A 12,584-nucleotide genomic window follows, 5' to 3' on the forward strand; every position below is an offset into this window, starting at 1 on the left:
TGGGACCTGAGTGACGTGGGCCGTGCTGGGCCTGGGGGGGCCGTCGCTGGGTGCTGTCCTGGGGGCCAGGCCTCATCACTCTGCCCTTTTGCCCCTTGCAGTGCCCGGGTGCTGGAGAAGGCCCGGCTGCAGCTCCAGGAGGAGGTCCGCCAGCTCAGCAGCCAGCTGCTGGAGGAGAGGAAGAAGCGGGAGATGCAGGAGGCCCTGGCCCGGCGGCTGCAGAAGCGGGTCCTGCTGCTGACGAAGGTACGGGGCGCCTGCCGCAGGGGGCCTGCCTTCCGGGCCAGCAGCGCCCAGCCCGTCCCTGCCGTGTCCACGCTTAGTCTCCTCTCCAGGCCCCCACGTTTGCCAGGGTCTTTGCCAGGTGCGGTGCACCCAGAACCACCAGTGACCTGTGTCCTCACTTCTCGATCAGTTAGACACACACGGCGCTGCCTGTGAGTCACGGCTCAGATCAGACTGAGCTCTCCTCTCAGCAAAGGAGAGCATCTTGGCGGTTTAGCCAGCCTGCGCATTTTTGCCCTGTATTGCCAGGAGGGTTCTGAAATGCAGACCCTGGGTTTCCCTGCTGGGCCTCTCCTCCTTGTGAAGGGCAGAGCCCGGGGCCTTCACGCACTGACCTGGGGTATCGGGGTGTCAGCCCCGACCCCCTGTGTCTCACGGTGGGGTCAGCCCTCCCTCCGGCCTGGTGGGCAGGCGCGGCCTTTCCTTCCTTCGGAGCCCAGGGAGCGCAGGGTAGACCGCAGTGGGAAACTGTCACCTGTGTGCAGGTGCACCGGGCGGGATGCATTCCTGCTCCCAGCTCCGTCTGGGGGGCCGGGTTTTCACTAACTGTGCTCAGCCTGAGCGGCTCTGACGTCTGGCTCGATAAGCAGAGCTCGCTGGAGCATGAATTAAGGTTTTTGTGTGAGAGAGCATTATTTAAAATGTTGCCTTGGGTGCTGAAATTTCAGAAGACAAGGAAGGAAAAAGCCAGAAACTGTCCCCAGATGCTCTCTAGGCGAGGGTCGGGGCTGTCCAGATGCTGGCGGACTCCTCCCACCTGCCCTCAGGCTGATAGTGAGCTGCCAGGCGGGTGCGCTGACCTGGCGGGGCGGGGGCGGCGGGCTGGGGGCAGGGGTGTCCCCCTGGGAAGTCTCAGCAGTCACGTCTGACAACTGTTTGCCTGTTCTTGATTGTTTGATAAAAACCTGGGACCTCCCAGTTATGAAGCTTTTAGGAGGCAGGTCACATTCCGGCTGCTGAAAGCCCGCCGTCTCCCGGCCTCTCCAGCACATCCCCTGCCGTGTGTGTCACGTCACTAGAGCATCCTGGGGTCAGGCTTGGCCGACCTCGACACCAGCCTTGCAGGCAGCCCCACAGGGGACATGCCTGGTGAGTTTGCGAGCTGTCCTCGTGCGGGGCCCGTCGGTCTTGTCCGTGTCGTCCACTTCTAGTGCCCGTGCTGCCCGGCGAGTGTCCTGTGGGCAGGATTGGCAGCCTGGCGGCTCGGCCCCCTGCTCTGCTTTACCAGGATTGCATCGGTTCACTGGGACAGATCCCCCGCTGGGAGCCCTGGTGCACCGGGCGGCTCCTCAGCGGGGCCGCGTATCTCCAACGCCGCGGAGTCCGCGCCCTCGGTATCCATCTGCACCTCCGTGATCGTGCGCTTGTGCCTGGCTTCCTTCTTGGGCAGTTTCTGTCCTTGAAGGTCACTGCTCTGGGCTCCCGAGGCAGGAAACTTCCACTCCTCTCTTCCCCCTGCTCAGCAGGTTGGAAGCTGATAGCGCTTTTTGGTCTAATTCGGTCCTGGCCCTGGCCCGCTGCGCTGACAGGCATAGCTCTTAGAGAGGGGTGGGGGGGGGGTATCGATTGCCTGGCACTGACGGATGACTTACACCAACTGTGGCTCGGAGGCATGTTTGCAATGGGTCGATGGCCAGGTCAGGCGTGCGGGGTCCATCTTGCCAGCCGCATGATTAAGCTGTTCATCGGGCCGGTCTGCAGAGGGTGGCCAGGCTGCCGCTTCCTGGTTGGAGCCGAGCACGTCCACGCCCCCCCACCCCCCACCCCTCGGTGGCCCCGTGGGTTCGCACGGCGGCTCCCTCGTGGTCTGCGTGCTTCCTGTTCGAGGCACCTCCAGGGTGGCAGCTGTCAGGTCTCGAGGATGCTTTGGTTGCTGATCTTCCCCTGTCTTCTTTGGGAGACACCCCCACCCCTCTGGGAGCCCCCAGACCAGCTCCCTGGGGCAGGGCGTGCATAGTGCGGTGTCCCGCCCTTTGCTGCGGCGCTGGGCCAGGTGCGCTGACGGGGCTCTCGCTCCTGCGTCCCATCGAGGGCCCTATTTGTGTGTTTGACATTTCAGAGTACAGTGCTTGGAATGTGCGATTTTATTTTGAGACCTTATTAAGCATCTCCAGTCTAAGGGTTTAATTGTTACTGATAGCTAAGAGTGTAATTACCTTGGTAAAATACCATGACTATTTTAAGCAATTGAAAATTGGCTTCCAGAACTGGGTGAACACAAACCATTTTCCTATTTGAAATGAGCTATTTCCAGCGTGCCCCTAATATTCCACAATATGGTAACAGAATCTTATTTATAGACTCTAAGCAGTAAAAGCTAACTTTTAGCATGAATTTTTTCAAAAAATGAAAGTAAAAGCCTCCCTTCCCCCTCTTTCCTACGCCCCCCACCGACCCCCATTCCCTAGTGGAGCAGCCTTTGGAGGAGGACACCGGTCATTGGTGTCTTATCTCCAGGGTCACGGTCTGGTAGTGATGTCGTGTCCCGCCCCCCCACCGTGGGACCCCTGCTGTTGCTGCTTAAGAAACAAATACGTGGGCAGAAGGTGAGCTTTTGGGAAATCAAGGCAGGAAGTACATGGGGATGTCCCAGAAGAGGCCAGAGCTCCCCTTGCCTTGTGTCCAGAAGAGGCTGTCCTGGAGGAAGGCTCCCGGGGGCAAGTCTCCCTGGGCCGGGGGAGCGGTCGTCGCTCAGGGGTCCGTCGACTGCCGGGACTCCCTCCCCGCCCAGGATCGTCGTTAGGCCCAGGAGGCTGCCCTCAAGTCTCCCGGTCCTTTTCTGACGGAGGGCCTTTGGTTGGGTATTGGGATTTGTGCTACTTACCTTGTGTAAACGTAGCTCTCTCTGTTCCTCGTGTTTGCTTGACGGCTTTGAGAAATCACCTGTGGTTTGGCAGGAGCTGTGTGATGGTGAGGCTTGTCCAGCTGCCGGCCAAGCCGCAGTGGGGTCAGCGGCTCAGCAGCGGGGAGGCCCAGGCTTGGGCCAAGGGTGGCACGTCCCCGTGGCTCTCTGCTGAAGCCCCGTGCCTTCCAGAGCTGCTGGCGCCGACCCAGGAGACGAGGAGAGCAGCCTGTTCGCTCTGAGGTTCTCCATTCCTTCCTGATCTCAAGTAGCTCAGCCCTGCGGGGATGCGGACAGTTCCTGCTTTGTACCTGGAGAAGTCGGGCTGTGCGTTAGGTCAGAAGGAGTGGGGAGACCCCTGGGTTAAAGTCAGCCCTCACATCCTTGAATTCTGTCCTGGACAGCAGGTGATGAGTGTTCTGGAGGGAATATAGGCAGGTGGTAGGCTCTGTGTCCCTGGTGGGGGCGGGCTGGGCGGTGGCCCCGCTTCTGTGGGCACGTCGAGGTGTGGAATGCTGCTCGCAGAGCCTGTTCCCACAGTGCCTGTCCTGGGGTGCACCCCCCCCCCCAGTTGTGGGAGAGTCCCGGCCCCCCGGGTCTGCACCAAAACCCGGTGGCTCTGGTTTGACTCACTGTGGTGGGTACGGAGGCACCAGCTCATTGTGTGAGACCCCGGAGCCCAGTGAGGTGCCGGCCTCCATGTCCTCTCTGTGAAGGGCCTGCCCCCGCCTTGCCCTCCCGGTTTGGGGGTTTTAGAGGGTTGTTTCCGCCCTGAGCCGATGGGAGTCTTGGTTGGAGACGCCTGAGGCAGACGTCCTCTCCTGGGCCCTCTTCACTCCTCCCTGTGTCTGGGGATGAGCAGGAGTTGTCACCTTCGTGCGGTCCAGCTGTCGGCTTTGTTACCTTGATGGCGGCTCTTTGTGGGTCATGATGAACTGATCTTTGGAGATGAGGAACTCTTCTCTTCTCTCTGATTTATTGTTTTACCTTTTACATTTGGGTGTCACCTGCACCTGGAGTTGATTTCGGGTGTGAGTGAAGCAGTTGACAAGATGATTTTTCCCCATTGAAAGTGCCATTGATCCAGCACCGTTTCTGGAAAGACCCCTCTGTTCCCTGTGTGCGGTCTCGTTGCCTTAACTGTCAGTCAGTGACTGCCGATGGGCAGCTCAGCTTCTGTGTCCTCTGTTCTGCCCATTGGTTCCGTCTGTCTTTCTGCGAGCACCACCCTGTCTTCACTGATGCAGCTTTATTGTGCTTTGATGTCTGGTAGTAAACCTCCAGGTTGATTATTGTTCTTTAAGTTTCTCTGGCTCCTTTTGGTCCTTTGCATATCCTTATACATTTCAGAATCAATTTGTTAGTTTACACACAAAAAATCTGCTGAAATATGGTTGGGATTACAATGAATTTACAATAAATTTATAAACCAGTTTGGGGAGAAATGACACCTTAACATTATTTCATCTTCTGAACCACAACATTATATATTCTTCCACTTATTTAGATCTTCTTTAATTTCTCTCAGCAGTATTTGGTAGTTTTTAGGGTAGAAGTCTTGCGCATTGTTAGATACTCCCCCCGCCCAAGTGTTTTCTGTTTTGATGTAGTTGTAATGGTATCTCTCAAGGATTTTACCTTCTCTGTGTTGTTGCTGGTCTATGCACTTAAGAGTCTATGCACTTAAGTGCTGGAAATGCACTTAAGAGTCTGTACCTGATAGTCCTGCTAAATCCCTTAGTGCGAGAGCAGTCTCCCCGTGGACGAGCCTGGCTGCTTGCGGGTGCTTGTCTCATGCAGAAGATCTCAGGAAGCTTCGGTAATTCACCACTAAGTGCCAAGTGTGCTGTTTGTTTTTTGTAGATACTCTTTATTGGATTAATGAAATCCCCATCTACTTGTAGTTTTCTAAGAGTTTTTATCATAAATGCCTACCCCATGAATTTTGATGTGGGTTATTTTTATTATTCTGTTGAAAATATTTTCTCGTATTCTCTCTGGATTTGTAAAGGCTGACCTTCAGGCAAGGTTTACATGTTCCAAGCTCATAACTTAGGCAGATGGGAAGGCTGGAAAGGAATCAAAAGAAAGAACCCAAACTCATTCACTCACTTTGTCCTTCACTTGGTCGTTGCACAGATTCTTATGGGGCGTCTGTTCTAGGCACTGCTGAGGTGGCAGTAGGCTGGGCAGGGCTCTGAGCTCCTGGGGTCTCCCTGAGGTTGAGAGGGAACAAGCAAACAGAGAAGAAGCCGGAGAAGCCAGGGAACAGCTCCCAGGAAAGGAGGAGACTGCTAGAGCCTGGTGGGTCGGTTAGTTTTATGTCCTTTAAAACACAATTTTAGATGCACAGGAAATTGTGACGATGGTAGAAAGGGGGGTCCCCGTGCATCTTCCACCACTTCCTGGGTGGTAGCATCCTAGGTGATTCTAGTGCAGCATCAAGACCACAACTCATGTTCCTACTGTGTGTGCGTGTGTCAGGTTATCACCGCACAGATTTGTGTAAGTGCCGCTCATTCAAGATGCAGGATTGACCCTCCACCCGTGAAGGCCTCCTTGGGCTGCCCCCTCAAGCCACCCTGGCCCCCTACCCCCACCCCTAATCTGTTCTCCATCCTTGGAAATATTGGCAAGAACATTGTGTAAATAGAATCATACAGTATGTGACATTTAAAGATGTTCATGTTTTAAATTTAACAACTTTATTTTTTAGAGTAGTTTAGGTTTACAAAAAAATTAAACAGAAAATAGAGAGTTCCCATGTCTCTCTTCCCCCGCCCCACAATCCCCTACTGCTGACATTCCTGCATCAGTGTGTGGTACGTTGTTCCAACTGCTACATGAACTAAAGTCCACAGTTTACATTAGGGGTCGCTCTCTGTGCTGGATTCTCTGTGGGTTTTGACAAATGGTTAGTGTCGTGTGTCCCCCATCACAGTATCACACGGGGCACTTCACGGCCCTCACAGTCCTCTGTGCGCATCTGGGCACCCCTCCCTCCTTCCTCGCCACGGCAGCCCCCGATCCGGTCACTGCCTCCGTAGTTTCACGTTTTCCGGAAGGCCATGCAGTTGGAGTCCCACAGTGTGTAGCTTTTCAGACTGGCTTCTGTCACTCAGTAACATGCGTTTCAGGTGCCTCTGTGTCCTTTCTTGGCTTGAGAGCTCCCTTCTTTTTATCATCAAATAAAATCCATTCTCTGGATGTATCGCTGCTTATTTATCCATCACCTACTGAAGGACGTCTTGGTTGCGTTTCTGAATAAAGCTGCTGTGAGCATCCATGTGCATGTTTTTGTGTGGACATAAGTTTTCACCTTAAATGCCTGAATCATGTAGAAAGAGTGTGTTTAGCTTTGAATGCTTTTCACACCAGCACATCCTGCAGTAAGTCGTTGGCCTCTGTTTTGTGAAGCTTTTCACACACCGTGTTTTCTTTCCTTTTTGTGGAAGCTCGTTGAGGCGGGGGTACTTCCGTTTTACTGATGAGACACCGAGAGCAGGCGGATGGTGCTGAACCTGGAAGCTGGGTAGGCGGGCCCTGGCCCCCTGCTGGTGTCGCCCCGGCCGCCAGGCGTCCCTCCCAGGAGCATCTCAGTAGTGGCTGCTGGCACTGTCAGTGTCTCAGCTTTCTGTTTTCATTACACCTCCGAGCGTAACTGGGGGGCTCCTAGAATCCCTGGGGGCCTGGCTGGGGCGTTCTGGGGCCCCCGTCTGCTTTCCTGTGGCTGGTGAGTGAGGCCTGCGGCAGTGGGGACCAGGGCAGTGGGGTGGGGCGTGCCCCTGGGGGCCTGGCTGGGGCGTTCTGGGGCCCCCGTCTGCTTTCCTGTGGCTGGTGAGTGAGGCCTGCGGCAGTGGGACCAGGGCAGCGGGCGGGGCGGGGCGGGTGCCCTGGGGCGTGAGCACATCTGATCCGCGTCACCCCTGCTCCCTGGAGTCACCAGGGTCGCCGCAGTGCGGGCGCCCCCCCCCCCCCGTCAGCAGCTCCTGTCCTGTTGGCCCCGCGTCCTCCGCGGTGGGAACCTGCGTGCTGCCACCGCCGGGCCGGAGCGCGGGCACGTGGCTGACGCCGCCACGTCCTCATCGAGGCCCCTTACCTTGGAGGAAAGCAGATCATGTTTGTTTCTCTTGCAAAAGAACGTAAACGCCACCAGCTGCTTTTGATCACTCATGTTCGTCCTCTTCCCACGTCCTTCCTTAGAGTCGAGCTTCCTAATCTTATTAGAAGGATTTCTCTCGTGTGCCTCCTTTTTTAATGCTGAAAATTCTTGGTTTGGGTAGCACAGAAGGAAATACTTAAGAAGCTCAGAACCTGCTCTGTCTTCTGAGAAACGGAATCCTTTGTGTGCTCTGGCTCGGTCTTTGCCACCCACCGAGGCGGGGAGCACTGGCACCGTGGGCCCCCCTTCCATCTCAGCACATTGTGGCCTCAAGCGCAGCTGGGATGCTGGGGCTGGTAGGGATGGAGGGGGGCAGGTGCTGGATTGTTTATCTTTTGTTTCTCATCATGACCTGAAAGCAGCCCCCGCGCGTGGCTTATTCTGCACGTTGGCATTTGCATCACGCGTGGACGGTGAGAGGATACTGTCTCTCGACCGTGTGTTTGTTTGAAAACCTTCCTGTTGGGGCCACGGAGATGGGCGGTGTGCATCTGGCTTGTGCAGGTTTGGCGCCTTCAGGGCCGGGCAAGTTCTCAGCCTTCCCGTCCGTGGGAATCTCGGCCAGCCCTGGTGGGTTCAGGCAGCTGTGGAAGTCCCAGCACCACGGCATCTGAGAAGGAAAGCCCTGGAGCCAAGGCTGAGCGGCCGCGTCTCAGGCCTGACCGTGACCGGCTGTGGGCTGTGCTGCTGGCCCTGGGGCCCGTCCCTCCTGGGGCCTCGGCCATCAACGCTCCCCCGTCTCTGTCTGGGCGCCGGCCCGTCCTCTCCCTCCAGCCTGCTCTGGGAAGGGGGGCTCCAGGCAAACTTGAGAGACCTCCCGCCAGGTCCCCTGGCACTCTGGGCTTAGAAGTCACGGGTTTCGCAGCCGGGCCTTGGCGACTTCTCAGTAAGCCAAGAGGAGTGGTGGTCAGACGGGTGACACTAGGGAACGCACGGGGGTGTGGGCGGGGGCTGAGTGTGTGTCATCGTCTCCCCACCGTCCCCGTGAGAGTGGTCACGTCGCCTGCAGAGTGACTGACCCAGGCTCCAGTCCCGATGGGACCCTACGCTGGCCTCTCGGGAGGAGCCCTGAAAGATCTTCAGGGCACAGGTCGTTAACGTGCGTGTGCATCACGGGGCATCTCGGGAAGGGGCCGGGTTGGGGGTTAGTTCTGGGCAGGCCCTGAGCCCCTGCCTGTCTGCTCAGCACCCGCGTGATGGCCTTGCTGCCCGTCTGTGGACGGCGTCACCTAGCAGAGCCCGGTCCGTGCCAGAGATGGGGTAACGGGGACCTGGGACGGAGCAGTCCCGGCATTTTCCACGGCTAAGACGTTAGGCTGCTTTGTCAAAATGTGCTTGTAGCCATGCGGTGGCTGGGACAGATGGCAGATCAGCAGTCTCCTGGGAGGTCTGCAGGATATCCGCAGGCCTGAGCCTCCTGTGTGCCCACAGCTGGCCCGGCCCGTGCTCACATGCTGCCCTCCTGGATGGCTGCAGCCCTGGCCCCTCGGCGTCCTGTCCACCTCCCAGGGGGACACGCACGCTGTTCCTTTGCTCGTCTAGTTGCTGGTTTTCACAGATGCTCGTTCCGTGCCCTGCACGTGCTGGCGGCCTCGGTGGGTGGCTCCTGAAAGGCGGGGCTCCTTCGGACCCTCCTCGCCTGTCCTCTGCCCCGTTTCCCTGCGCCCAGGTAGCGGGAGTCTCGGGAGTGGGGCTCTGCTGCGCTGCCTGGGTGTCTGACTGCCGCCCTGGTCCCTGGCAGCAGTCTGTCCCGTGGGGCTGGCCTTCTCTTCCGAGCGCTTCTCCCCGGAGCCCGGCCGCCTGAGCGCTCTCCCCCTCCGGCTGCCCTCCGCCTCTGGGTAGGGCACGGGGGCGGCGGTATTGGCATTCTTTCAACTCAGGCTCAGATTCAGCCTCTGATTTTTTCTCAGAGTGCCTCCCTCCACTTTTCCTGACCCTCGAGAAAAGCCTCGAGCTGCCAGCCGGCCCGTCTGCTCGGCCCGACACCTCCGCCTCCCGCAGGTGAGCGGAACCCTCTCGGCCTCAGAATTTAATTTCACATGTTAATATTATTGTCCTTTCAGGTTACCTTTCCAGACTGACATTTCTATTATATCCATTTAAGTAAAAAAGCCCGCCTGTTTTGTTACAGGAAATGCCATATGCACAGTTATTAGAAACCCAATCTTGTCACCTGTATTATTGCATTATCCCACCAAGGGGGCAGCTGGACTGGCTCGTGGCAGAACAACATTCCAGAAAGGAAAGCAATTTTAGGAGATACAATGAAATCAAAACAAAATGCCCCCCGTCCCTCTCCAGTTTGAAGGTGTTTATTGAGACAGGGTTTGTGGTTCTCGGGAGAGAGGTGCTCGTGGGCTGCCCCTGGCTGCTGAGGAGGAGCTGGGTGGGGCGGGACGGGCACCCGCCGTGCCCGCTGCCACTCAGCCCTCCCTGCGGGCTCCTGCGCCCGGAGCCTTCCTCTCCCGGCCCTCCGTTTGGAAGCTGCATCCTGCTGGATTCAGATAACCCACCTCCGCCTGTACTGACGTCGGCGTGCCCTCAGCGGGAGCACAGCTCCCGGCCCCCGCCCGTGCGCGCCTCGGCTGCCTGGGCCCCGAGGCCTCGGGGCTGTGCGGTGCGGGCGCTGTGGGTCCCTCAGCACCGCGAGCCTGGGCCCGCGTGGTTGCCCTGCAGGCAGTCCTGGCGCGGCGTGTGCGATCCGACCCCGGCGCGCCCTGCTCCGTGAGCGCTGCCCGGCCGGTGGCGCTGGGGTAAGTGTCCCCCGGGCCCGGCCTTGGAGGCACAGGTCGAGGGCAGCACCCTCCCTCCTGTCGTCTTCTGCAGGAGTGATGACCTGTGTCCCCATTTCATGGTAGCGGCTTACATCTGAGTAAGGACGTCCTTAAAAAGGACGTTCAGGTCACACCCAGCTTCTCTCCCCGGCCTCCTGGCCTGTTCGTGCCCTGGGGCTAGAAAACGTTGCTCTCCCAGCACCTGCTCCCGTGCCCCGCTGGCACGTGCTGTGCGGGTGCGCTGGTCTCCCGCCGCCGCAGAGGGCCTCTGGGCCCTCTCGTGTGCCTCTCCCCTCCCCCGTCCCCCACCGGGTGTCTCTGGTCCTCCTGGGAGGGCGGGCCTCTTCTCCGGGGCTCGCCGGCAGCGGGCAGGTAGCAGGCGCTTGGCGCTCGGAATCTCGGCTCAGTGTTGAGTCCCTCGTGTGACGGGCGAGGAGACCGAGGCCCAGAGAGGGCGACTTGCCCGGAGCCCCCTGTGGACGAGGAGCAGCGTTCCTGCCGGTCTCCGCCTCCCACTCCTCACCGTACGTGTGGGGCGCCCGGCGAGGGGCGCGCCCTGTCACTGCCCACCCGCCTCCGAACAGGCGGCCCGCCCACCCCTTCTGGCTGCCATCGAGTGGGTGCGCGGGACTGTCTGACGCGCTCGCGGCGAGATCGCGGATACAGATGTGTCTGTTTGATGCTGTGACTTAAAATTAGCAAGTTGGGAAGCGGTGCTAATTCCTCCCGCAACAATGAACCTTAGAAGCAGAGGCAGGAGGTGAGCGTGGCGGAGCAGGAGCCGGGACGGACAGGGAGCCTTGGAGACCAGGGGGTCTCGGGGTCTCAGGGCCTCAGGCAGCTCCCCATCTGCTTTGCCCCCGGGCGCCCTGAGTGTGGTTCCTCCACACGCTCCGGAGGGCACCCCGTCCTCCCACAGGGGCTCCTCCCACTGTCCCCTCCTGGCTTGCTTGCAGCCTTTGTAGAACCGTTGCGCTCAGCACGCCAAGTCGTGTTAAAAGCATGTGTGTGACCCGTGGTCAGTGATGACATGTTCAGTAATTAAGTATGAGTACATTCATTTTTAAATTAAAAAATAGGCTTGCTTATAAGAATTAGTACGAGTAGGATTTCCACTGTCTCCCCCCGCCCCTGAGTTGTCCTGCACACTTCATGGGTCGCAGGCTCCCCGCAGTCACGTTTGCAGGTGCTCCCAGCTGGTGGAGGAGCGCGGCCCTGGCCGTCACACAGGCCTTCTGCTTGGGCTGCTCACGGGGCGGCGACGCGGACGGTGGAGCCCCCGGGCACCGCCCCCATCCCCGCTCCTGTGCTTCGGGCTCTTCCCTCAGAGGTCAGCCCTCCCGTGGAGCGTGGGCACGGCCTGGGGGGCTCCGGCTCACACGGGGCTCATGTGGCATTGGTCAGGGTCGGCCAGGCAGGATCCGAGTGTTCTCCACCCTCACCTTTACTTCCTAGATGCCTCCGTGTCAGCGTGCGAAACGTCAGTTCCCAGAGGACCCCAGTAGTCCTTTGAGGTTCTCCCGTGAGATCCGTTTGTGAGACCCTGCACGCTACCTCGCCACGTCACTGTGCCCGTTCGCTTGCTCGTGGCTCTGGGAAGTCCCTCGGGACGGGTGGGTGCCCACGGGATGGGACCTCGGGCAGGCCTGAAAAGGTGAGTTGGCAAGCGCTGGACGGGTCCTGTCATTCGCACTTTTGACATTTGTTCATGGGGCTTTTTTGCGTGAGCTTTGAGTTTCTAAAATACTGCATTAAAGTATTCTGTCCCATTTACTGTCACTGAGCCGGGCACCTCCCTCTCCTCACTGGTGACCAGGCCACGCTCACCCTCCAACTCCTGGGCTCCCACAGCCGAGGCCCGCAGCAGAGGGGTTAGTGGTGGAGAATCCCGGGGCGCCTGAACTAGAGAAGAGCGGCTGTGTCCAAGCGCAGCTCTGACTGTGCGGGAGACGGAGGCCTGCCAGGCCCGGGGAGGGGCCTCTACCCACCAAGGACGCCTGCGCGCAGGCCTGGGGCCCCCTGCCGAGTCGGGAGGGTCTGGGAGCCCCGGGAGGACGAGGCTGCATTGGCCGCGAGTGTCCTTGTGTACACTTTAAATCCCCCTTGTGGTCGTGGAGACCGCTTCTCTTTTTAACTCAATTTCGAAGAAATCCAAATCTTTGAATAACCTTCATCCTGAGAGGAAAGGAAGTTGGCTGCAGGTGAAAATTGATGGTCACGCTCAAAGACATGGTTCCCTGCCAGGCAGCCTCTTGAGCGTTGCTGCTAAAAATAGCCACAGCGTCTTGCTGGTGGTGTTTGAATTGTCTCCAGGCCACTCCTGGTGGCTATTTCAGATGTTAGAGGTGCCACCGGCCTCTCTTGGCTGTTCTGGCTCAGGCCTGTCTGCCCTTGGCCTGGGGAGGCGTGGCCTGGCGGGCCTGACCTCCGTCCCCGTTGCATCGTCCTTGGTCGCACTGCCCAGATGATGGAGCCTGGAGGGCCCCGCACCCCCACCCTGGGGGCAGGTCCCACGTCTTCA

At 58.6% G+C, this 12,584-nt stretch overlaps 1 protein-coding gene across 7 annotated transcripts in view; it reads left to right on the plus strand.

Moving 5' to 3' along the window:
- The window catches only part of MAD1L1 (mitotic arrest deficient 1 like 1), a 330,462-nt gene that overhangs the window by 152,475 nt on the left and 165,403 nt on the right, over positions 1–12,584 (plus strand). For all 7 annotated transcript variants that reach the window (XM_082360973.1, XM_082360972.1, XM_082360971.1 and 4 more), the window contains one exon: positions 102–246. In XM_082360973.1, the coding sequence (XP_082217099.1) occupies positions 102–246 (145 nt within the window). The remainder of the gene's footprint in view (positions 1–101; positions 247–12,584) is intronic.

The sequence above is a fragment of the Balaenoptera borealis genome (assembly GCF_965194805.1).
Source record: "Balaenoptera borealis genome assembly, chromosome: 16".
Lineage (NCBI taxonomy): Eukaryota > Metazoa > Chordata > Mammalia > Artiodactyla > Balaenopteridae > Balaenoptera > Balaenoptera borealis.